Genomic DNA, 25,556 nt, shown 5'->3' with positions numbered 1-25,556 from the left:
TTCTTCCCTCACCCTTTTCTCCCTCTTCCTCCCCACACCCTTCCATCCTCCTTCACTCTAACCTTTCACCCATCCACCCAAACCCTTCCTATCTCTCCTCCCTGTCTCCCTACCCACATCTTCCCACCCTCTCTTTCTCTTTCTTTTTCCCCCACCCACACCTTCCCATCCATCTCTCTCTCTATTCTACACCCATACCCTCCCACCCACCCCTCTCACCCTCCCCCTCCCACCCCACCCCCTATTCTCTCCTTCCACCCACCCACCTTCCCAAATACGTCCGTCTAGCAAGCCTCCCACACTCAACCACCTCTTCCCCTCCCCTCCCTCTCCCTTTCCCTCTCCCCCCTCCCTCTCACCCTCTCCCTCTCCCCCTCTCCCTTTCCCTCGCCCCTTCCCTCTCCCCCTCTCCCTTTCCCTCGCCCCTTCCCTCTCCCACTCCCTCTCCTCCAAATACCGCCAACCGTCACGCTTCTTTCCAACTTACTGTCACCTCCCCCTGCCACCCACACACACACACCCATCCCCCCACACCCCTCGCCACCCCCCATTGCCACCCATATACACCTACCCCGCCTCTCCCACCCCTCTCCACCCCATCCAGCCACCCACACCCACCCACCTCTCTTCACCCTCTCCCCGCCACCCATACACACCGGCCCCACCCACCCTCTCGCCGCCCTCCGCCCACGCGCCGGCCTAGGGTATATGAGCACCTGTGTCGGGGCCTGTGAGGGTAGGTGCGCTGCAGGTCTAGACGGCGTGCTAGTGGTGGTGCTCTCAGGCTACAAGTAAGTCCCGTATGGATCGTAACATATTCAACGACCGAACTTCTATTCTCGTTTCCATGGTGCACCAGCTTCAAACTCTCCCAAGCCTTATATTCGGAAATATAAATTTCGTCTTCAAAAGTGTACTTTCAACGCAGACAGCCACTCAACGATCGGACCCTTAATGAAAAATTGCCCGCAGTTCAGTGAGACTGGATATACAGACTGGATTAATCATTGTACGCTGTGATACGGCACTGAAAAAGCACTGGGGTATTCTTCCTTTTTTTTTTCTTTTTTGCCGATCTACGACTACAGTGAAATTAAAGTCTTTCCGTAGAGAGCTGGTTTACATACTTCATATATCCCAAGGGTGCTGGTGCGAAGTGAATCAAATCTGAAATGACCTATTCTTTGTCCCTTTCAGTCATCTATCCAGTGTTGTGTCGTGCCAAGATAGTGGTCCACCTGACACAGTGATTATGCTTCGTCCCTTTAAACATCAGAGCTGAAAATGTCGGATGCACCTTTTCATCAGCTTTTGTAATAGTTCTTGACCCACGTACCTTTTAACGAGGAAGATATTTAAGCAGCTTAGTTTTGATTGACTTACTACCACTCTATTCATTAACTACACGTAATATTTAAAGCAGCACGAAACACACAGTACACTTGCTACTTTATTAAGAACGATACAGCTGGGTGTACTGTCTGATTAGTGTTAACCCCTTCAGCACAAAGTCGTACAGTATTTAAATCTGGCTAACGGCGGACGACTTTATTAAGCTGAGGAGGGACCGTCAGGGGAAACGATTGCATTCCCCATTAACCCCTTATAAAACACATAAAGTTGCTGTCAAAATTAGCGATCCACTTTTGCATTCAATATTATCTATCCTCTCATTATTCGAATCATTATGAATAACTTGCACAGTAGTTCAGAAAGTCTGTTGGTCTTTGAGGATCGCATCATTTTGTTACGAAAGTCATTTTTCGCTGTTTCGTTATGCATCATATTGAGGTGCATCAGAATTTATGTTCGTAATTGTACTTGTATCTGATTCTGGCTAGATAACTTACCTCGAATGAGCGGAAAACTCCTCGGGGTGAAAAAGTTAAAGAGAACTTATCTTTAAAAGGTAGTCTGATATAAGAGAATATGATCAAAACGTTTTTGACACGTTCGTTCATAACCTATAATTGTAACGGTATCACTCGTGCACCGTGGCACTAGATGTAGAGAACTGTAAGATTCTTCAGTATCATGTCTGTTCAGAATAAAAAGACGTTTGAAGATCCTCCAAGCATCATCTTCATCGTAATTCTATTTCCCATTGAATTATTCTGCACCCATTACTGAAAATGAATTCGTATTATTGAAGATATATTTTCAAGTTTGACAAATTAGGCGATTAACTGCAATCCATTAACGTTTTTTTTTTTTTCCCTCTCTGTCCACAGGAAGATCTAAAGAGCCAGAGGACCTGCTGAGAGTCTTTTTCTTCGTTAGCTTTTAAGCACCCACCACCACCATGCCTGGCCACGTCAAGAAGAGCACCGGTCCTGACCCCGACCCCAGCGAGTTCCTGTATGTCTCCCTCGAAATGAAACGCAAGGACCAGACCAAACCATACGACGCCAAAAAGTCCTGCTGGGTTCCTGATGAGAAGGATGGCTTCGTTGAGGGTGAAATCCAGGGCACCAAGGGTGACCTGGTGACCGTCATGGCCAAGGGTGACACCAAGACATTCAAGAAGGATCTTGTCCAGCAGGTCAACCCTCCCAAGTTCGAGAAGTGCGAGGACATGTCCAACTTGACCTACCTGAACGAAGCCTCTGTCCTGTACAATTTGAAGGCTCGCTACGTCAACAGGCTGATCTACACCTACTCTGGTCTTTTCTGTGTTGTGGTCAACCCCTACAAGCGCTACCCCATCTACACCAACCGCGTCGTGAAGATCTACCAGGGCAAGAGGCGTAATGAGGTGCCACCCCATCTTTTCGCCATCTCTGACGGCGCCTACATGAACATGATGCAGAGTAAGATTCTTTCATTGTGCTTGAAAAAAATTATGTCAGTATTATCTGAAATGCGGTCATTTATTTGGATAATAGCCTGCGACGTTTGACTTTTTATGAGGAAATTTAACTCAGAAAGGAAATCAAATACAAATTTCACAAAAATCATACATACGTGAATTACCTACAAGCAGTTTTCTTAGACTGACAAGCTTCTTTTCTCTCTCCCCAGGCGGTGAGAACCAGTCTATGCTTATCACGTAAGTATAATTCTTTGCTTTATGACAATGTGACATGATGAAAATAAGGGAACTGTAACATATTCACGAATCATGTTACAGTCCAGTACTAGAGTTCGTTCGCCTCAGTGTCATCGTTGGATTCTTAGACGTTTGAGTGTGATATTGTGGACTGAGGTGCAAATTAACCTTCATATGTGGGTGATCCTATGCACCTTTGTCCACCACGTAACTCAGGCACTTACGAATTCAGTAATGAGCAAGAAGGAGGAAGGGCGAACGAACTTTAGTATTTGCCTGTACACTCGCACGACATAATTGCTGCTCACCTTGTGTCCAACGCATGATATGAAGAAAATCGCCCCTAGAAATTCACACCTGACGAATACCTGTTATCCAGAGGGGTTCGTTTGGATCTTTGATAGACTATACGAGGAACAGTTTGCGATGACATTGTTACTCTGCCAGTCTGGAAAACCTGGAACCACCACCGCCAAGTCTTCTTTCGGTGTGACATCCCGGCTACAGCTTGCTATCATTAAGAGCCAGGAGTAGAGGGTGGCAGGAACTATGGCTGATGAGTGTACCAAAACATCCATGTCAAAGTTACAGAGGACCATCACAGAATAATATGAAAAAAATATATATATATTTTCCGACCTCCATCCTATGTGCATGTATGCAGAGGAATTTTACTTAAGCTAACCTTCTGTAATAGATATTGCTTTTCCTCCCCAGCGGTGAGTCAGGTGCCGGCAAGACTGAGAACACCAAGAAGGTACTTTCCTACTTCGCTAACGTCGGCGCCACCACCAAGAAAGCTGATGAAGCAGCCAAACCTGTAAGTAATAATGAAAAGGCGTTTATTTGATTTTCACTTGTGTATACCCGATAATGTAGGATCTGAAGGTGTAAACAAACCTGTAAGTCATAAAGAAAATATATTTATATCATTGTAATTGTGTATATTCGACAGTGTAAGATTTGTTTCACCATTTTGAAAACTACTTTGCTTCTTCTCCCGTAGCCTCAATCTCTCTATCTCTTTTTCTAACATACTATTTTTCTATCTCTTTTTCTAACATATTCTACCATTAATTTTTACTCCTCTCTATCCCGCAGAACTTGGAGGACCAGATCGTTCAGACCAACCCCATCCTGGAGGCTTTCGGTAACGCCAAGACCGTCCGTAACGACAACTCTTCCCGATTCGTAAGTTCGCAGATAATTTTACCATATTCTCTTTAGCACTTCCGCCTTTGAGATTACTTTGCACACTACATCTAGAATTTCTGTAGTATTTTATTTTCATCTCACCTTCTCAAACGGCACCATCAGCACCATAACAAACTACAGTATATTCTGAATTGATGACATAGGCATAAATGGGAGAGTTCGTAGTACCTCTTCCAAAGCGATTTATTTTGCCTTTTTCACTTTAGCATTCCTTTGTGCGTTATGACTATCGCCTTAACATCGACACAATGTTCATCTGTAACACACATGAGGACGTTGGTGTATAGTGCGCTGAATAATTCGCAACGAAAAATGTGTTAGGAAATCTCCAAAGCCAGTCCTGTTCCTCCGCAGGGTAAGTTCATCCGCATCCACTTCGGCGCCTCTGGTAAGCTGTCTGGCGGTGACATCGAGGTGTACCTGCTGGAGAAGGCTCGTGTCATCTCCCAGCAGCCTCTTGAGCGCTCCTACCACATCTTCTACGAGATGATGTCCGACCAGGTGGCTCATTTGAAGAGTAAGTTCATATGCCCAGTCCAGTCCCAGTTGTGATTCAATACCTAGATGTGATTCTATACCCAGACGTGATTCAGTGTTGTGTGATTCAATACCCAGGTGTGATTCAATACCCTAATGTGATTCAATACTCAGGTGTGATTCAATACCTAGATGTGATTCAATACCCTAATATGATTCAATACTCAGGTGCGATTCAGTACTCAGATGTGATTCAATACTCTGATGTGATTCAGTACTCTAATGTGATTCAATACCCAGGTGTGATTCAGTGCTCAGGTGTGATTCAGTAAGCAGATGTGATTCAGTACTCTGATGTGATTAAATACCCTAATGTGATTCAATACCCAGGTGTGATTCAGTACTCAGTACTCAGTACTCATGTGGACTTAAACGTACACTCAGCAATCCAAAGGGCGCGTCCTCATCGAATTCTAGCTGGCACGGGCGGGATGCATCATAGTAACCCACAGCAATTCCCGCACAAACCCGCCCGCGTCCAATGGAGCTACTTCTGTGGGTTACAATAACACAAATATCCCGCCAGCACCCGTCCGCGCCAGCATGCATGAGGTTTGAACGCGGTCATATTCTTGCTTCGGTGACAGTAATTTTCTTCTTCCTCCGGTGACAGTAATTCTCTTCTTCATTCACCAGAGATGTGCCACCTCAGCGACGACATCTACGAGTACCACTACGTGTCACAGGGCAAGGTCACCGTTCCCTCCATTGATGACGCCGAGGACATGCAGTTCTGTGACGTAAGTAGGAATAGAAGATACAGACAGAGAAACAAGTATCTTCCGGGGGTCTAACGAATACAGAAGGAAAAAGTCGAACCATCTGAAACACTTTTTAGAAGAAACAAGATTTTCATTGTGTTTCACCACCTCTAAATTTTCATCACATGGAATTGGGAAGATAATTGTTTCTATGGCTGTACCCGGAGGTCAAGTGATTAGTGGTTTAACGGAGACTTCTTTATTTTTAAATCATGTTAGGATGCCGGTGTAACAGGAGATCTGCTTACCGTAATAATTGTTTAGGATCTTGGTGTTATGGAGACTGTGCTATCGTAATCCTGGTAGTATGGAGACTGTGCTATCCTAATTCTGATGTAACGGAGACTTGGCTCTAGTCAAAATTGGTTAGGATCCCAGTGTAAGGGAGACTTATTTATTGCAAAGTAAAATTGGTTATAATCCTAGTGCTACAGAGACCTGCTTACCGCAAAGTAAAATTGGTTGGGATTCTGGTATTGCGGATTCTTGTTTATCATAAAGTAAAGTTGGTAAGGGTCTTGGTGTAACGGAGATTTATTTAACGTAACAAAATCCTTCGGCTCCTTCATCAGTGCGGCCTCTTGCTTAACTCACCCTCGGTTCCCCCCAACAGGAAGCTTTCGACACCCTAGGCTTCTCGCAGGAAGAGAAGGACAACATTTACAGGATGACTGCCTGTGTGATGCACTTCGGTGAGCTGAAGTTCAAGCAGAGGGGTCGCGAGGAGCAGGCCGAACCCGACGGTACTGAGGTGAGCTGACGTCCTCTCTCTCTCTCTCTCTCTCTCTTTGGTTTGTCTATAAGTGCTTTTACTGAGTGCATACAAGAGCATTGTTACAGCAGATATAAACTTGGGCTTAGATTTCGTAGCACCTCCTCCTTAGCGACTTTTTTTTCAAGTATGCCTTAATATCCTCCAGTACGTTCTTAGAAAAAAAAAAAAAAAAACTATGTCGAAAATAAAGCGATTTAAATAACATACAGGAGAATGTTAAGGTGTAATGTGCAAAACAAAACGTAGAAAGGTGTGCTCCGAAACCTCCCATGGCACTTACAACACGATCCTAAATCTTATCATGTTGCTCTCTCCTTCAGGCTGGTGAGAAGGTTGCCGCCATGATGGGTGTGGACGCCGCTGACCTGTACAAGAACATCACCAAGCCCAAGATCAAGGTCGGTGCTGAGTTCGTGGCCAAGGGTATGAACGTGGAACAGTGCTACTACTCCGTCGGTGCCATGTCCAAGGCCATCTTCGACCGCGTCTTTAGGTACCTGGTGACCAAGTGTAACGTGACCCTTGAGACAGGCAAGAAGAGGGTCAGCTTCATCGGTGTACTCGACATCGCCGGCTTCGAAATCTTTGAGGTAAGAAACGCAGCTGAATGAATAGCTGGATAGTTTTCTCTGACGCTGGGAAGACACTGAGTTCTTGCAGTATGTAAATGCAGCAGTTTCGTTTTTAGTAAAGGTTGTTTTACATCTTCTCCCTACAGTTCAACGGGTTCGAGCAGATCTGTATCAACTTCTGTAACGAGAAGCTGCAGCAGTTCTTCAACCACCACATGTTCGTGCTGGAGCAGGAGGAGTACAAGAGGGAGGGCATCAACTGGACCTTCGTGGACTTCGGTATGGATCTTCAGGCCTGCATCGAGCTCTTCGAGAAGGTGATTAAAGAGAAGATCGGTCCAGTGAACGATATGATGGATAGTTGTAAATTATGAGTATACCCAAAATTAAAGCATTTGTCAATAACCTGTACAATATCCAACAGAAAATGGGTCTCCTCTCCATCCTGGAAGAAGAGTCCATGTTCCCCAAGGCCACTGACAAGTCCTTCCTGGAGAAGCTGAATTCCAACCATCTGGGCAAGACCCCAGTGTTCATCAAGCCCAAGCCAGTCAAGGGCGGCACCGAGAGCCACTTCGCCATCGTGCACTACGCCGGCACCGTGAACTACAACTTGACCGGGTGGCTGGAGAAGAACAAGGACCCCCTCAATGATACCCTTGTGGACCAGATCAAGAAGGCAGAAAACGCCCTGGCTGTGTTCATCTTTGCTGACCATCCCGGCCAGTCTGGTACTGATGACAAGAAGGGAGGTCGTGGTCAGAAGTCTGGTGCCTTCAAGACTGTGTCTTCTGGATACAGGGTGAGTTTTCTCTTTCTTAAATGCTCTGGATGTTCACTGATATCAGAGACAATAATTTTATCTCTATATTGTTATAATTCTGTCTTGTATCATCAAGGTCTGATTCCATGTGTTCCTCTCCCCACAGGAGCAGCTGAATAACCTGATGAGAACCCTGAACGCCACTCACCCTCACTTCATCCGTTGCATTGTGCCGAACGAGACCAAGTCACCAGGTGAGGAAATCTGGACTCAATTGATCATCTCACTCCCAGAGTCTGCACATCTGACTCCAATGATGATGATGATGATGATGATGATGATGATGATGATGATGATGAGAGAATGTAGGAGCTGACTGACTCTCTCTCTTACAGGTGTGATTGACGCTGCCCTTGTGATGCATCAGCTGACCTGTAACGGTGTACTTGAAGGCATCCGTATCTGCCGTAAAGGTTTCCCCAACAGGGTTCCCTACAAGGACTTCAGGCACCGGTAAGACTTCGATTTTTTCATTCTTGCTGCTGTCAGACGGTTTTACTCGACTTAGGAAAGGTCCTTGGTACTGAGGGATTGACTACTGGTGGGGTGCTGGAGAGGGATGCCTTCTTGAGGTGGCACCTATATAACTAAGCGGCTGCACTGCTTGGTTATACAAATGTCCTTTAATTCCTCTCTCCAGAGAAGGAGGATGGCGGACTGCAGTAGGGCAATTTCAGCCTACAGTCCACAGGGTTCACGTTTCAGGTGAATCTGGAGCTAGAGCTGCTAGTACTAAGGGTTTGTCTAACCCCTCTGCTACAAAGAGTCATTCCTAAACTGAATTAATCGTCAGAAGGCAAGAAATAAGTGAAAAATAAACATCTCCAGTCTCAAACAATTAGACGTCAGTGGAGAAACGATTTAGGTTTTTTTTTTTTTTTTTTATGCGAGGAAGAAGGAACCAAAGGCCATGGCCCGCAGTAACAGTTCCCTCCAAGAGAAAAACAAAATACAATAGAGAGCCAAATTCAAGATCCGATCATTTTGAGATGCCTGGACACACTGCGTTTGAAAGACTGGAGATCATAGGCAGCAGGAAATACAGACAGACGGAGACAGTTCCAGAGCTGACCTGTTGCATAAATGAAAGACTGGGAGTAACGGTTAACTCTTGCATTAGAGAGTTGGACAGAAAAGGGATGAGAGTTTGCTGCCAGACGGGTGCTACGCGCCCGTCGTAGAGGTGGAGGAATGCAAGCAGACAGTTCAGAGGAGCAGTGACCATTAAAGTAGTGATAGAAAAGAGATAAAGATGCAACAGTGCGGCGAAGAGACAGAGGTTGAAGGGAGTCAGTAAGAGGAGGAGAGTTAATGAGACGAAAAGCCTTTGACTCCACCCTATTGAGAAGAGCTGTATGTGGGGAGCCTCCCCACACATGAGAGTTGTACTCCACACAGGGGCGGATAAAACCTCTGTATAGAGTCAACAATTGTGCAGGGGTAAAGAAAGAGCGGAGTCGGCTTAGCACACCCAATCTCTTGGAAGCAGATTTTACAAGACATGTAATATGATCTTTCCAAGATAAGTCCTGAGTAAATGAAACCCCAAGCATGTTCAAGGATGATGCAGGATTAAGCTGAATATTATTAAACATTAATGGGTATACCTGTGGAAGATTTTGTCGGGTTGATAGGTGTAAGAACTGAGTCTTAGATGCATTAAAGACAACCATATTATTTTTACCCCAGTCAGCGATACGAGCCAAGTCAGACATTAGGTGTGCCATAGCCTCATCCCTTGTTTCTTGAAGTAACTGTTGAGATGGGCGTTGCGGGAACCGAATGGAAAGGTGAAGGGTGGAGTCATCAGCGTATGAGTGGATAGGGTTAGATGTACAGCTCAGAAGATCATTGATGAATAAAAGGAAGAGAGTTGGTGATAGGACAGAGCCCTGAGGAACACCACTGTTGATAGATCTAGGAGAAGAACAATGGCCGTCTACAACAGAGGCTATAGAACGACCAGAAAGGAAGCTAGCGATGAAGGCACAGATAGAAGGATAGAAACCGTAGGAGGGCAGTTTGGAAATTAAAGATTTATGCCAGACTCGATCGAAAGCCTTTGAGATGTCAAGTGCAATGGCAAAGCTTTCGCCAAAGTCCCGAAAGGAGGATGACCAGGAGTCTGAAAGGTAGGTGAGATCACCAGTGGAGCGTCCCTGACGGAACCCATACTGACGATCGGAAAGAAGGTTGTGATAGGAAAGATGCCTTAAAATTTTTCTATTAAGAATTGACTCGAAAACTTTTGAAATACAGGACGTTAAAGCAATTGGACGATAGTTGGAGGGTTGGGAGTGGTCACCCTTCTTTGGGACTGGCTGAATGAGAGCAAACTTCCAGCAAGAAGGAAAGGTACAAGATGACAGACAAAGGCGAAAGAGTTTGCCTAGGCAGGGTGTAAGCACAGAAGCACAGTTCTTGAGAACAACAGGAGGGACCCCATCAGGCCCATATGCCTTGTTAGTACTGAGGCCAGTGATGGCAGAAAATACATCAACTGAAGAAATTTTAATGTCAGCCATGAGGAAGTCAGAGGGGAGAAGTGATGGAGGAACAGCACCGGAATCGTCTAAGGTGGAATTGGAGGAGAAAGTCTGTGCGAAGAGATCTGCTTTATCAGTAGAAGAAATAGCTACAGAACCATCAGAGTAGAAAAGAGGAGGGAAGGATGATGAGGTAAAGTTGTTAGAAAGATTTTTGGCAAGGTGCCAGAAGGAGCGGGAAGAATTCGAGTTGGAGAGTTGAGAGCATTTAGTATGGATGAAATTAATTTTAGTAGAGCGAAGAACAGACTTAGCACGATTCCGGGCAGAAACGTAAAGATGATGTGATTCAGGGGTGGGTTGGCTCCGGTACCTTTTGTAGGCCCTCTCCTTGTTGCGGACAGCATTAGAACAAGCGTGATTAAACCAAGGCTTTCTTGCGTTAGTCAAAGGATATGAGAAAGGAATGTATGCTTCCATGCCCGAGAGAATAACCTCCGTAATGCGCGAGGCACACTCAGATGGCTCCCGGCCATGGAAGCAATAATCATTCCAGGGAAAATCAAAGAAGTACTGCCTGAGGGCCTCCCAGTTCGCGGCTCCAAAATGCCACAGACAACGTTTCCCTGGAGGGTCCACAGGCCGTACCGGAGTGATAGGACAGGTTAAGGTAATAAGGTTGTGATCGGAGGAGCCCAACGGAGAGAAAAGATTAACAGAGTAAGCAGAAGGATTAGTTGTGAGGAAGAGGTCAAGTATGTTGGAGCTCTCTCCAAGGCGGTCAGGGATACGGGTAGGGTGCTGTACAAGCTGCTCTAGGTCATTAAGGATAGAAAAGATGTAGGCTTGTTCACCAGGTGGATCCGTTATGAATATATTGCAGTTTTTAGACATTTGCATACATTTCTGAGCAAAATTCAATTTTATTATTATTATTATTATTATTATTATTATTATTGTGCTCCATCAATGTCGCCTTCTGTTTAGTCGTTTCTGATTCCCATCCCTCCGTAGTATCAATATTAGATCTGGCAATGAGCTTGTTTAGTTGTGTCTTGTTATTTATGGATATGATACAAGCCAAACCCAGCAAGACCCGCCCTATCCTTTAAAGCAGGGGTTCCCAACCTGGGGTAAATTACCCCAAGTGGGGTAATTTGGTCTTTTGTGAAGGGTAATGAGGGAGGTAACAAAAAAAAAAAATCTAAAAATCATACCAGTTATGATAGACTTTCAGACCTATACTAAAATTCAGAGATGAATGTTTAAAGTCATGTTTATTTGGTATCAGTGTTAATAATAAAAATAAATTACTCCTTGCAATAATTCTCTTGGTTTTAGCCTAACCTTTAATTAAGTCCTACATTCAAACTAAAATCTAGGCATCAAAATGTTAAGCAGCTAAAATGCAATTGTGGAAACATAAGCAATGAGGGGTAATGAGTGAAGGGAGGTGTGGAAAATGGGGTAATGGGTAAATAAAGGTTGGGAACCCCTGCTTTAAAGCCAAGTGCACAGGAGGCTTCGTTGCATCTCTTCCTTAGCTATTCATTGAGCACAGTACAATATCATTTTCATGGACGTTAGTTATATCGTTTCAGTATTGACATAGATGGCATCAATAACATAAAAAGCAAGAGGTCATGATAGGTTTGGCTCGTGTAGAAACCATATAGCTATTAAGGTTGCTGCTAACTTTACTTAATCTATTCTGTCTATCACCCGGTCCTTTATTGCCCCATCAGGAGCGTAGGGCCCCGGGGTTAGGCTAATTAATCAAGGCAGTCAAGGTGAGAATGACCAGGTGTTCGCCCTTGAGTGGCGTTATGTGATCAACCCCCCCTTGGATGTAAACCCCTAATAAATGGGCAAAATCCTTCACACTGATGATTATTGGACTGTCAAGTTTCCCTCCCTCCCCCCCCCCAACCCCGTCCCCATCCACACCCCGGCCCCCTTTTTTCCATATTCGCTCCCATATTTACTCCCATGTTTGCTTCCATATTTGTTCCCATATATACTTCCGTGTTTGCTCCCATATATACTTCCGTGTTTGCTTCCATATATACTTCCGTGTTTGCTCCCATATTTCCTCCCATATATACTTCCGTGTTTGCTCCCATATTTCCTCCCATATATACGTCCGGGTTTGCTCCCATATTTTCTCCCATATATACTTCCGGGTTTGCTCCCATATTTGCTCCCGTATCTGCCCCCGTATTCGCTCTTGTATTTTGCTTCCATGTTTTACTTCCATGCCTCACTCCCATAATTACTCCCATACACTGCTCCCATATTGCTCCCATATCTGCCCCCATATTCACTCTCATAATTCAGAATAACGTATAGGATTTTTTTTAATTGTTATGCACTATTCCAACTTATCCCACGTTCTTTTTTCTTCAATTCGGGTTATTTCTTATTTTTTCTCCTCCTGTAATTATTACACTTCAGGAGCCACTGATACAAAGCTTGGCACATCCTTTTTCTTTTCAATATTGCATTCTCCCAGCTTGCATCCCCCCAGTATTGCATTCCAGTATTGCAGTCTCCCAATATTGCATTCTCTCCAAGCTTCATCCTCCCAATATTGCACTCTCCCAGTGCTGCATCCTACCAATATTACAGCCTCCCAGTTTTGCATCCCAGTATTGCATCTCCCCAGTTCTGCAACCTCCCAATTTTGCTTCCCAGTATTGCATCTCCCCAGTTCTGCTACCTCCCAATTTTGCTCCCCAGTATTGCATATCTCCAGTTCTGCAACCTCCCAGTTTTGCATCCCAGTATTGCATCTCCCCAGTTCTGCTACCTCCCAATTTTGCTTCCCAGTATTGCATATCTCCAGTTCTGCTACCTCCCAGTTTTGCATCCCAGTATTGCATCTCCCCAGTTCTGCAACCTCTCAATCTTGCATCTTCCCAATACTGCAACGTCCAATCTTGCACCTTCTCGCTACCCCTCTTGCCTCCCCATAGCTACAAGATCTTGGCCCCGAAGGAGATGGAAGCTACCCCCGACGACAAGGAGTGTGCGAGGGTCTGTCTGAACAAGGCGGGCATGAATGAGGAACTTTATCGAACTGGCAACACCAAGGTTCTTACCCCGCCTCAGATATGGCCATGTGTTTCCCCTCCCTCCCTGGTTTGATGGCTTTCCCCTATAATCCCATTTTTTCCCCTTTTCCACCCCTATTTACTGATTTTTTTTTGTTTTTTTTGTAATGGCATTTTTTCCCCATCCCACCTTTGTGTACGGATTTTTTTTTTCCCATAATTACATTGTTTTCCCCATCCCCTATACTCTGTCCACATTAACTTGTCCTAAAATTGTCATTCCTCAATCTTGAATGGTGACAGGCACGAAGAGGTGATAAAGAATGAATGTAGAGCCGTAGTATTACCTTCTTGTGCCACTGAGCCGTAGGAATTGACCAAAAAATGACTAAAATCTCGGCCAGTAAGATAAAATATAACATTACTCACGGAACAGTGCCGCAAAGAGGTTGTTAGAGCTTCAGTATGGTCTTATTCGGCTATTAAGTTCCAAAACGACGAAAATCTGGCCCAAGTAAATGTGGACGAACTCTACCCCCAACATGTGAGCTAACTTGTGTGACTCCGCCCCTCAGAGCCTCGAACCCTTTGCATCGTGTGTTCAGACCCAGAGTGATCATCGCCTGTGCATTGCTCAGTACTTCAGTGTCACAGCGAGAGAGACTGCTTATTACACTTTAATATTATCCTGTATGTCAGCTTGTATCAGCAGCATACTCGTGCAAGAAAATACTTAAGTGTAATCTGCTAAAGTAAATCTACAAGGAAGAGATGTTATGAAATCTTAGATGAATCAGTCATTCCTTCTATTAAAAAAGAACGTAAATAATTGGAATGAGTTAAACACTGAACAATAAGCAAAGAGAATACATCGAACATGATGGTGTGTATTGCATTAGACACTGAGGTACTGAGCTAGCTGATTTTGGAATTTGTATTTCATGTATGTTTGGATCTACCCCCAACCCCTCAGCACCCACCCTTCCCACCATATCTCCTCTTTCTCTGTATATATATATATATATATATATATATATATATATATATATATATATATATATATATATATATATATATCCCTCCCAACTCCCCAAACCCTCCACCCCAACATTCCTCCATTTTTCCCTCCAACTCAAACTACTAGTACCAACATAATTATCTATGCCACTTGTATTTTTCTTTCACTACTTAATCTCCTCTCTCTCTCTCTCTCTCTCTCTCTCTCTCTCTCTTTTCTGTCCGGAAACTCGAGACTCCCAGCAGGACAACAATTTGTTTTTCCATCCCAACCGCTTCACTACGAAGACGTCTTTTTCTATTTCATTCTTGCTTCTTCCAGACGATTGTGAGAGCCACGTATAATGAAGGGTTTAGTTAAAGCTGTTTCCATCCCTTCCAGTTTAGATTATCTCTCTTGTGCAAAAAAAAAAAAAAAAAAAAAAAAAAAAAAAGGAGATAGCAAGAATAAACAGAAAAAAGTATGTTATCGTTTTGAATGGATTTATTAACATGTCTTCCTCCCCCCCACATCTCTCCCTCTCAACCTCAAGACTAAAAGCACGTCGGCATCTCTCTTTTTATTCTAGGAGAAGACTGGGACTCATCATGAAGTGATTTTGTGCCTTAATGAATGCGATTGGTGTGTGTGTGTGCCCGACTCGAATGCGGTTTGGTTCCATCGTCCATCTTAAGCATTTTTCCCTGTTCCCACCCCTCTTTTCCCCTGTCCCCATCCCTCCTTTTTCTTCCTAATATCTACCTTCTCTTAGCTTTATTCCCCCCATCCCCCCACCCTGAGTTTCTGGAATGTTCGTGTGCATTTGTGATATGATGACTGCATCTTGTATATACCCTGTGATGTTATAGGAAATCCTCTCTTACTCTCTCCATGTCCCCTGGAAAATATCTTCAAAATACAGTAGAATAGGAAGAGAACTAAGTACGATGAAAAAGGATAATTGTAGATCCGATGAAAATGACTGAAACTTGCCCCCTTCCACCATTATCATTTCTCACTCTTGCAGTTTCATTTCTCGCAAACCTTAACCTCTTCAGCCCGAGGACGTCTTTTTTTTTTTACGCTACCAGGTGACGATTTTTCTTCTTTTTTTTTTTTCTCTTTTTTTATCTTTTTAGCTTTGAGGAGACTTTCATAGCGGAGAAGTTAAATGGAGAGTGCTTCTTATCCCTTCCTTACGACGGGTCTCTCTCTCAAGTTTAATCCTTCTTTCTGGAAGTAGCGATAATAAACTAAGAAAAAAATATGCGTCACGGGATTTATTGTGTTAACCTGTTGAGTTCTTTGTCGTGCTTTTTTGCATTTTATTTTTGCTATCACCAGACGATTTTACTCAAGCTCAGAGGGACCTGTAGGGGTTAATAAAAACTATGCCTAACCCGTCCAGGTCAAAAGGTCTCTCCTAAATTGAATAAAAATCGTCCGAAGGTAGTAAAAACTGACTAAAAAGGACGCCACTGGGACCAAAGGTGTTGACACTTCGAAGCCGGTGACGTATTTTGCTACTTTATTGTTGCTATAGGTTTTTTGTTCAGGTTAGGAGGGACGTCCCGTAGTGAAGGAGTTGATGATTGCTGTATCTAACTCCTCCAGGTCGAACAGTCTTCCTTAACCTGAATGATATGGCCAGGAGGTAACGATAATATTTAAAAAAGCGTCTTCGGGCTCAATATGTCAGTGATATCCCCGTACACTGTTATCTTCATGCCCGTCACCCTCACGCCCAGGTATTCTTCCGTGCCGGCGCCTTGGGTACCCTGGAGGAGATCCGTGACGACACTCTGGCCAGGCTGATGACCCAGATGCAAGCTGTGATCCGTGGCTTCACCTCCCGCAAGGAGTACACGAGACTGCAGGAACAGCGAGTGGCCCTGATCGTGGTACAGCGCAACATCAGGAAGTTCATGAAGATGCGCACCTGGCCCTGGTACCGTCTATGGCAGAAGGTCAAGCCCCTCCTCAACGTCACCCGTATCGAGGATGAGATCAAGGCCCTCGAGGAGAAGGCAGAGAAGGCCCTGGCTGAACTGGAGAAGGAGAGCAAGATGCGCAAGGAACTGGAAGCTGCCAATGCTGCCCTTCAGGAGGAGAAGAACAATCTCCAGGCCACCCTCGAATCCACCAAGGGCAATGTCTCCGACTTCCTTGACAAACAGGCCAAACTGCAGAGCCAGAAGGCCGACCTCGAGGCACAGCTCAATGTAAGTACCAGAAATGCACTGTAGATATGAAGAAAGATCTATTCAGAATTGCAATATATCAATAAAGCAAACGTATTCAACTTACTGAACATATTTTATTTTCCCACAGGAAGTCACATCTCGCCTTCAGCAGGAGGAGGATGCCCGCAACATGCTTTTCCAGGGTAAGAAGAAGCAGGAACAGGAAATCGGTGGCCTGAAGAAGGATCTTGAGGACCTGGAGCTGGTTGTCCAGAGGGCTGAGCAGGAGCGCGCCACCAAGGACCACCAGATCCACAACCTCAATGAGGAGGTCGCCCACCAGGAGGAGCTCATCAACAAGGTTAACAAGGAAAAGAAGCACCTGCAGGAGTGCAACCAGAAGACTGCTGAGGACCTGCAGAACATTGAAGACAAATGCAACCACCTCAGCAAGGTCAAGTCCAAGCTGGAACAGACCCTTGACGAGCTCGAGGACTCTCTGGAGCGCGAAAAGAAACTCCGTGGTGAAGTCGAGAAGTCAAAGAGGAAAGTTGAGGGTGACCTCAAGCTGACTCAGGAAGCTGTTGCTGATCTGGAGCGCAACCAAAAGGAAATCGAGAGCACAGTACAGCGCAAGGACAAGGAAATCACTAGCTTGGCTGGCAAGCTGGAGGAGGAACAGGTCCTCGTTTCCAGAACCCAGAAGCAGGTCAAGGAACTGCAGGCCCGCATTGAGGAGTTGGAACAGGAAGTCGAACACGAGCGCCAGTCCCGTGCCAAGGCTGAGAAGGCCAAAGCTAACCTTGTCCGTGAACTTGGAGAGCTTAGCGACCGTCTTGAGGAAGCTGGTGGTGCCACTGCTGCCCAGATTGAGCTGAACAAGAAGCGCGAGGCTGAGCTGGCCAAGCTGCGCCGTGACCTAGAGGAGACCAACATTCAGCAGGAGGCTGCCCTGGCCAACCTTCGCAAGAAGCACAACGATGCCATCAATGAGATGTCTGAGCAGATCGACCACCTCAACAAGATGAAGGCCAGGTGAGCATTACAGGATATGCACAGACTATGGAAATTTCTTAGTGATACTTATATTAATAGTTCAAATATCTCTTATCAATCTGCCGGAATTAATGATAAAGCAACTGGACAAATGTTTCAATCAAACTGTTCGCTTTCCAGGTCTGAGAAGGACAAGGAAGCCATGAAGCGTGAGGCTGACGATGCCAAGGCCGCCATGGACGGTCTTTCCCGCGATAAGGTACGATACGCCTCACGACCCTAACACACCACTCTTATAACCACACATTTTTGTACTTCACTATTTTGCCTTCTAATCAAAATTTTCACTAGTAACTTTCCAGGGAAGAGCTTTTGTTACTTCCAGCTGCTAGTGATGATATATATATATATATATATATATATATATATATATATATATATATATATATATATATATATAGATAGATAGATAGATAGATAGATAGATAGATAGATATAGATAGATAGATAGATAGATATAGATATAGTTATATATATAGATATATATATAGATATATAGATAGATAGATAGATAGAAAGATATACAAATATATATATATATATATATAGATATATATATATATATCTATATACATATATATATATATTAATAACAGAACGGCGGAACGAAAAACAAATGGGGAAAAAAAATAATCCATATATATATATATATATATATATATATATATATATATATATATATATATATATATTCATTATTTCCCATATCTATTACATCATGCAGTTGACTGTGTGATATGGCAAAAGTAACTATAGCAACTAGGCGTGTCATATGATAATTAGCAGCATTGGTTTCCCACAGTGTTATTGATAGTTTGGATAGGAGGACGAGCCTATGGAAACTAAGAGAGAGAGAGAGAGAGAGAATCAGGTTCTACCCCATCCCGAGATGAAAAAAAGGTCAGGAAAACACTGATGATGATGATGATGATGTTTCCCCTGTAGGCCGCCGCTGAGAAGATGACCAAGCAGCTGCAACACCAGATCAACGAGGTCCACAACAAGCTGGACGAGGCCAACAGGACCCTCAACGACTTCGACGCCTCCAAAAAGAAGCTGGCCGCTGAGAATACCGACCTCCTGCGCCAGCTGGAGGAGGCTGAGAGCCAGATCGGCCAGCTGTCCAAGATCAAGCTGTCCCTCACCAACCAGCTCGAGGACCAGAGGAAACTTGCCGACGACGAGAGCAGAGTAGGTGTCACACAGATAGAAGAAAGCACGTCATGAAGAGGTGTGGGAAATAGTGGTATATCACATTTATACCGGTATATTTACTCATTATATTGACACATTTGTATTTAATTTTTAGGAACGTGCAACTCTCCTGGGTAAGTACCGCAACCTGGAACACGACATCGACGGCCTGAGGGAGCAGCTGGATGAGGAGAGCGAGGGCAAGGCTGACGTTCAGCGCCAGCTGTCAAAGTCCAATGCTGAAGCCCAGATGTGGCGCGCCAAATACGAATCTGAGGGCATTGCTCGCGTGGAGGAGCTGGAGGCTGCCCGCCTTAAACTTGCCGCCCGTCTGGAGGAAGCTGAGGACCAGATTGAACAGCTGAACATCAAGAACATGAACCTCGAAAAGACCAAGCAGCGCATCGCTACCGAACTCGAGGACATGCAGATTGAAGTTGAACGTGCTCAGGCACTCGCCAATGCTGCCGAAAAGAAGCAGAAGAACTTCGACAGGATCATATCTGAATGGAAGATGAAGGTTGATGACTTGGCTGCTGAGCTTGACGCTTCCCAGAAGGAGTGCCGCAACTATTCCAGCGAGCACTTCCGCATCAAGGCTGCTTACGAGGAGAATCTCGAGCAGCTGGACGCCGTCCGCCGCGAGAACAAGAACCTCTCTGATGAGATCAAGGACCTCATGGACCAGATTGGTGAGGGTGGCCGGTCACTGCATGAGGTACAGAAGACTGCTAAGCGCCTCGAGGTTGAGAAAGAGGAGCTGCAGGCGGCTCTGGAGGAGGCTGAGGCCGCCCTTGAGCAGGAAGAGAACAAGGTGCTCCGTGCTCAGCTTGAACTCAGCCAGGTCAGACAGGAGATCGACAGGCGCATCCAGGAGAAGGAAGAAGAGTTCGAAAACACTCGGTAAGAATAAATAATTGATAAATATAAGAGTATAGTAAGACCATGGTTTTGCCAAGGTATTCTAAGGCAAATTCATATGCTTGACTCTAAAACTCTTCATTATGAATAATATCATAACTGTCAGTAACATACTGAAGGTAGCATTTATCCATGCAAGTGCTCAAATTCTAATTACTATAAACACTTAACTGTATGTGCTTCATCTCTTTCAGCAAGTGCCACCAGCGTGCCATTGATTCCATGCAGGCTTCCCTGGAGGCTGAGGCCAAGGCCAAGGCTGAGGCTCTGCGCCTGAAGAAGAAACTTGAGTCAGACATCAATGAGCTTGAGATCGCCCTTGACCACAGCAACAAGGCCAACGCTGACCTACAGAAACAGATCAAGAAGCAGCTCAATGACATCAAGGATCTTCAGATCCGTGTTGAGGAGGAACAGCGCATCGCCTCTGAGTATCGCGATCAGTTTGGCATTGCTGAGCGCCGCGCCAACGCCCTGCAGGGTGAATTGGAGGAGTCCCGCACCCTCCTGGAGCAGTCCGACCGTGGCCGCCGCCAGGCTGAGGCTGAGCTGGCTGAGGCTGGTGAGACCATTGCTGACCTGAACGCCCAGAACACCTCCCTGGGTGCTGCTAAGAGGAAGCTGGAAGGCGAGATGCAGACCTTGCACGTAAGTGTCCTGTGTATAGTACTTTATGCAGCTTTTATGATTTAAGTGTTTTGAGTTTCTAACAGATATAAATTTGTTTTATCAATACACAGTAATATTGCTGTGATACAGAACTGAAATCTTTGCTGTTTTCTGTAACAGGCCGACCTGGAGGAGATGCTGAACGAGGCCAAGAACTCCGAGGAGAAGGCCAAGAAGGCCATGGTCGACGCCGCTCGTCTGGCTGACGAACTTCGCGCTGAGCAGGAGCACGCCCAGACCCAGGAGAAGATGCGCAAGAGTCTGGAAGCCTCTCTGAAGGAGCTCCAGATCCGCCTTGAGGAGGTCGAGACCAATGCCCTCAAGAACACCAAGAAGGCTGTTGCCAAGCTGGAAGGCCGCGTCAGGGAGCTGGAGACCCAGCTTGACGACGAATCCCGCCGCCACTCCGACGCCCAGAAGAACCTGAGGAAGTGCGAGAGGCGCATCAAGGAGCTGACCTTCCAGTCCGACGAGGATAAGAAGAACCACGAGAGGATGCAGGACCTGGTCGATGCCCTGCAACAGAAGGTCAAGACCTACAAGAGGCAGATCGAGGAGGCTGAGGAGATCGCTGCCCTCAACTTGGCCAAGTTCCGTAAGGCTCAGCAGGAGCTGGAGGAGGCCGAGGGACGCGCATAAATCATCAGCATCGAGTAGTTGGGTACCGGTCGTGGCCAACACAATAACAAACAGTACAAAACTTAATGTATCAGCACTGGTGCCCCAAGAACCACCTCATCTTTTGTATTATTTTACTCTAGACCAATTATACATATCTTACATTATTCTTTAAGTTATCATTGGAATAATACTTTGCAGCCAGTGCTATCACCAGTCATAAATGGTTTATTGTAAACATGTCACCAAAGAGTTTACCGTATTTAATCTAAATTCCGTACCAGTCACTGTCCATTAAAAGCTGGACATCTACACCACTGTATTAATCAAAGTTAAATAAAGAATTTAGTAAGTAACGTACCTTTACCATACCCGTGAAACATGAACAGGAAGTGTGTAATATTGAAACAGCCGCAGCTCAGTATATTGCCTGCACCATCGCCACGACACTCCTACTTACCTCTCCATCACATTCATCGATAATACACTGCCATATCCCACACCATGACCACCACACATCCATACCTGATAAACCAAACACCACGCTTCACCACTACACACCATAGCCACACACCACCACCACACACTCGCCACACACCATCACCACCACCACACACTTGCTACACACCACCACCACACACTCGCCACACACCACCACAACCACCACACACTCGTCACACACCACCACCACCACCACCACACACTCGCCACACACCACCACCACCACCACACACTTGTCACACACCACCACCACCACCACTCACTCGCCACACACCATGACCACACACTACCATTACCACACATCACCACTACACACCACACACCATGACCACACATCATCACCACACACCACCACCACACAAAACCACACACCACCACCACCACACAAAACCACACACCACCACCACACAAAACCACACACCACCACCACCACACAAAACCACACACCACCACCACACAAAACCACACACCACCACCACCACACAAAACCACACACCACCACCACCACCACACAAAACCACACACCACCACCACCACCACACAAAACCACACACCACCACCACCACACAAAACCACACACCACCACCACCACACAAAACCACACACCACCACCACCACCACCACCACCACACGAAACCCCACACCACCAACACACAAAACCCCACACCATCACCACATAAAACCCCACACCACCACCACACAGAACCACACACCACCACCACAACCACACAAAACCACACACCACCACCACGCACCATTACACACCACCACACACCACCACCATCACCACCACCACATACCACACACCGCCACCGAATACTCACAGCACCACCAAGCTTTCACCCATCTGTAACCAAACTCCTAATTCCAAAGCTTATCCAAGATGGTCTCAGCAAAAAGGTCATCAAATGCTCTTTACCATATCTCACCACAGCTCCCTCTAGCCACTCCAAGCATCCCTCCCCCATGCACATTATCAAAAACATTCGCAATTGGAGCAGTGTTCTTCATGCACAGGACACCTCGTAACACTTCTTTCACACTAATTTGGTTTGCCAGTTACATCTTGATATTTTGCTGGGTGTTTATGATCATTATCACCATCATCATCATCATCATCATCACTTTCTTCCCCATTTATAAAGAGTGGGAGGCATCCAGGAGCAATAATATGAAATTGCAGATAAGTAAGAACTATAGCAAAGTGTCCAGTAAAAATACACTGCTCATCCACTCAAGCATCATTTAATCCATGGAAATTCTTGGTTCCAGTTCATAGGCAAACGACCCACACAGACCTGTACTTCATAATATGAGATAGAATCATTATGTCGACTGCCAGGTCATGAAGAAGTATGCAACCCTTGTCATATGCATCTCTACATAATTTTCATCCACCCATTTCTCTCCTTCGTCATTTCTTTTTGTTTCCTCGATTTCTATATCCCGCTTATTCACACATTCATTCATGTTGTCCAACAGCCTTCGTCTCAGCCTTCCGCACCTCCAGCTGCCCTCAGCCTCAGTCTTTGATACCCCTTTTACCACCTTATTTGCATCCATTCTCCCTTTGTGACCATACCATTTAAGTTCACCTCTACCCTTTCATCCACAGACCTCCTTACGCCATATCTTTTTATAAATCTTAGTATTTTATACTCTTCCCAAACCACACAGTCCTCATACATCCCTTTTCAATTACCTTTCTACTGCTCTGAGGTTTTATTTTATTTTATATTATTTATTCTCATGCCGTCTCCAAGCCTCATTTTCTTCCTGATATATCTTTATGCTGTCCTCCTGAAGCATTTGTGATTAAACCTCTGTTCCACATGAGGACTTCTTTGCGCCAACCACCTCACTTCCATTTTTCGCTCCTTACTTTCTTTTTTTTTTTCACACATTTCACTCCTTTTCTATCACTGCATTCATTATTTAGTCCAAATACACCATTTACCTTCTTCGTCTTTCCCTTAACTAATATCTTCACTCTGTTTCTTTATCCTCGAAGTGACCATGCCATCTTAGCACACTCCACTACCTTTAAATCAGTAGACGTCCGTACTCTTCATCTTTCACGGATCTCTAATTATTATCCTATCCACCCTACACATACCACGTACAGTACTTTCTTTACAGTCCTATTTCTACTTCTAACAACCTTTTTTTCTCCACGTCCTTCGAAATTATCATATCTACACGCTAATATCATTATCATCATCAGCCGTTTGAGTATCCACTGCAGGACTGGCCTATCCTGATCGAAGTCGGGACAGTACAGCCAATGTATCTCTACCAAGTGGCTTAGGCTGTCTGGTTGAGATTGTATGTAGGGTGAGAAGTGCTTGTAAGTGTAACTGTAGTGTTGGAGTGGCTTTGGATATGTGTGTAGTCTGTGAACCAAGTGTAATCGGCCCGCGCAAGCCGACTGGGTGCAAGCTTACTTTATACTAAGCGACACTGGTTCAACCACAGCACCCCTTGTGTCCGCCAATGCAGTACGTGGCCGGGTGAACAATCCCAAAGTTTATTACCCTGGCGGGGCGCGAACCCTGGTTCACCAGTGTACGAAACGCACACTCTACCACTGTACCATAGAGGCTCCACATGCTAAGATAGATATTAATATATTTGCATATGGTCCCCTTGCAACCTCCACACTCAGATCTCTGTTCCGTATCAATGCCTTCATAGCACCGACCACTTTACTTCCTTGGACCACGATATTCTTCATTTGCTTAACATATCTACTTCTGTTACTGCACTTAGGTACAGAAACTCTTCCATCACTTCCAGTCTCTCTCTTCAGTCATCAGCACATTACCCTTCGAGCCTCTTTTCTCTACAACCATTGTTTTATCTACATTTACTACTGTCATGAAACTATGAATCTCTTTACAATGTTTCTGTTCACTACTAACCCACTCCACACAGTGACGTAGTTTTGTTCTTTGTTATATCGATTACTAGACACTTTTATTTAGTATAGTTGTCTAATGGTTAATGGAGACTGCTTGCCTCCATTTCAAAAAGTATATCCGAAAAGTAAGTAAAATCGACTGGGGATAGAAAGATTAAAATGAAAAATACCTTGTCTGGCTGAAGAAATTAATAATCAACAAGGTGACATCTGTATACATCAGTCCTCTCTCTCTCTCTCTCTCTCTCTCTCTCTCTCTCTCTCTCTCTCTCTCTCTCTCTCTCTCTCTCAAATTTGTTGTAGCAGAAGGGAAAAAAAAAAACAGGAAGATTCTGAATTAACTTCGTCCTTCCTGTAAAACAAATCTTGGTCACGAGAGGAAGAAAATTATAAGCTAACTAATATTTCTTTTTCCAGGAAGAGTAAGGAGGAAATTCATTACGTTCCCGCGTCTCTGGTTCTTCCTGTCAAAGCAAATCTAAATCTCTAATTCTTCCTGTCAAAGCAAATCTAAGTCTCTGGCTCTTCCTATCAAAGTAGATCTGAGTATCTGGGTATTCCTGTCAAAGTAAATCTAAGTTACAATAGAGAACAGGTCATAAGTAATTTAGAGAATCCCACAGAGTAATAATTGTGGTGGTAGGAAGGTTGGAAATTTGCACCGCATAGATATCAGATTGTTTTTTATTCAAGCTTCAGAAAATCGTACAAAAACAAGACAATAACATACTTAAGATACAACTTGCTTATTGTACACTGTAATTACCCACTATCCTGAAATGGGAAGGGTATTGCAACTCGTATAGACTGTCTGCATGTCTGTGTCGTTGCTTAGTTATCTTAAAACCCTAACTGCACATACAAGGAAAAGAGATTAAATATGGTCTTCCCTTAATGATCCCTAAGGTCCTCGAAGACTATCAAAATCAGTATTCCATATTTTTCGTCTCGTATGCTCACAGTTTTGGCTTAAAGCATGACTGTGGATGCTGTTTTTATATCCAGTTATGATTAATTGTATTTGGATTCTGGATTTTCGCTACCTATGATTAATCTGATGAATCCACTAGAGGGATTTGGTTTGCGATAGTCAGAACCCACAAGAATATGAGACAACGTGATGGTTTATAATTTGAGCACCCATGTTGATCTGTACTTTCCATACCCATATGTTTTTGTGATGTAGGCGTGTGTCATTCTTCGCAAGGTGTTACGATGCTACGGAA

At 44.7% G+C, this 25,556-nt stretch overlaps 1 protein-coding gene across 1 annotated transcript; it reads left to right on the top strand.

The window, feature by feature from the left end:
- The first annotated feature begins 651 nt into the window (after positions 1–651).
- On the top strand, positions 652–21,265 carry LOC145394160 (myosin heavy chain, muscle-like). Its single transcript, XM_080268140.1, has 21 exons — positions 652–791; positions 2,232–2,810; positions 3,022–3,049; positions 3,767–3,869; positions 4,151–4,240; positions 4,619–4,781; positions 5,438–5,541; positions 6,176–6,313; positions 6,658–6,927; positions 7,056–7,226; positions 7,334–7,711; positions 7,839–7,926; positions 8,068–8,185; positions 13,194–13,311; positions 16,017–16,490; positions 16,600–17,486; positions 17,628–17,706; positions 18,453–18,698; positions 18,817–19,604; positions 19,817–20,270; positions 20,412–21,265. Exons 2-21 carry the CDS (start codon positions 2,303–2,305, stop codon positions 20,928–20,930), a joined length of 5,724 nt encoding a protein of 1,907 aa, XP_080124266.1. The 5' UTR covers positions 652–791; positions 2,232–2,302; the 3' UTR covers positions 20,931–21,265.
- The last annotated feature ends 4,291 nt before the right edge of the window (positions 21,266–25,556 follow it).

The sequence above is a fragment of the Coenobita brevimanus genome, chromosome 26 (genome assembly GCF_032717465.1).
Source record: "Coenobita brevimanus isolate Jiangsu-jjx chromosome 26, ASM3271746v2, whole genome shotgun sequence".
NCBI lineage: Eukaryota > Metazoa > Arthropoda > Malacostraca > Decapoda > Coenobitidae > Coenobita > Coenobita brevimanus.
Note: the sequence above shows the minus strand (reverse complement) of the source record. Positions and strands in the feature narration are given on the sequence as shown.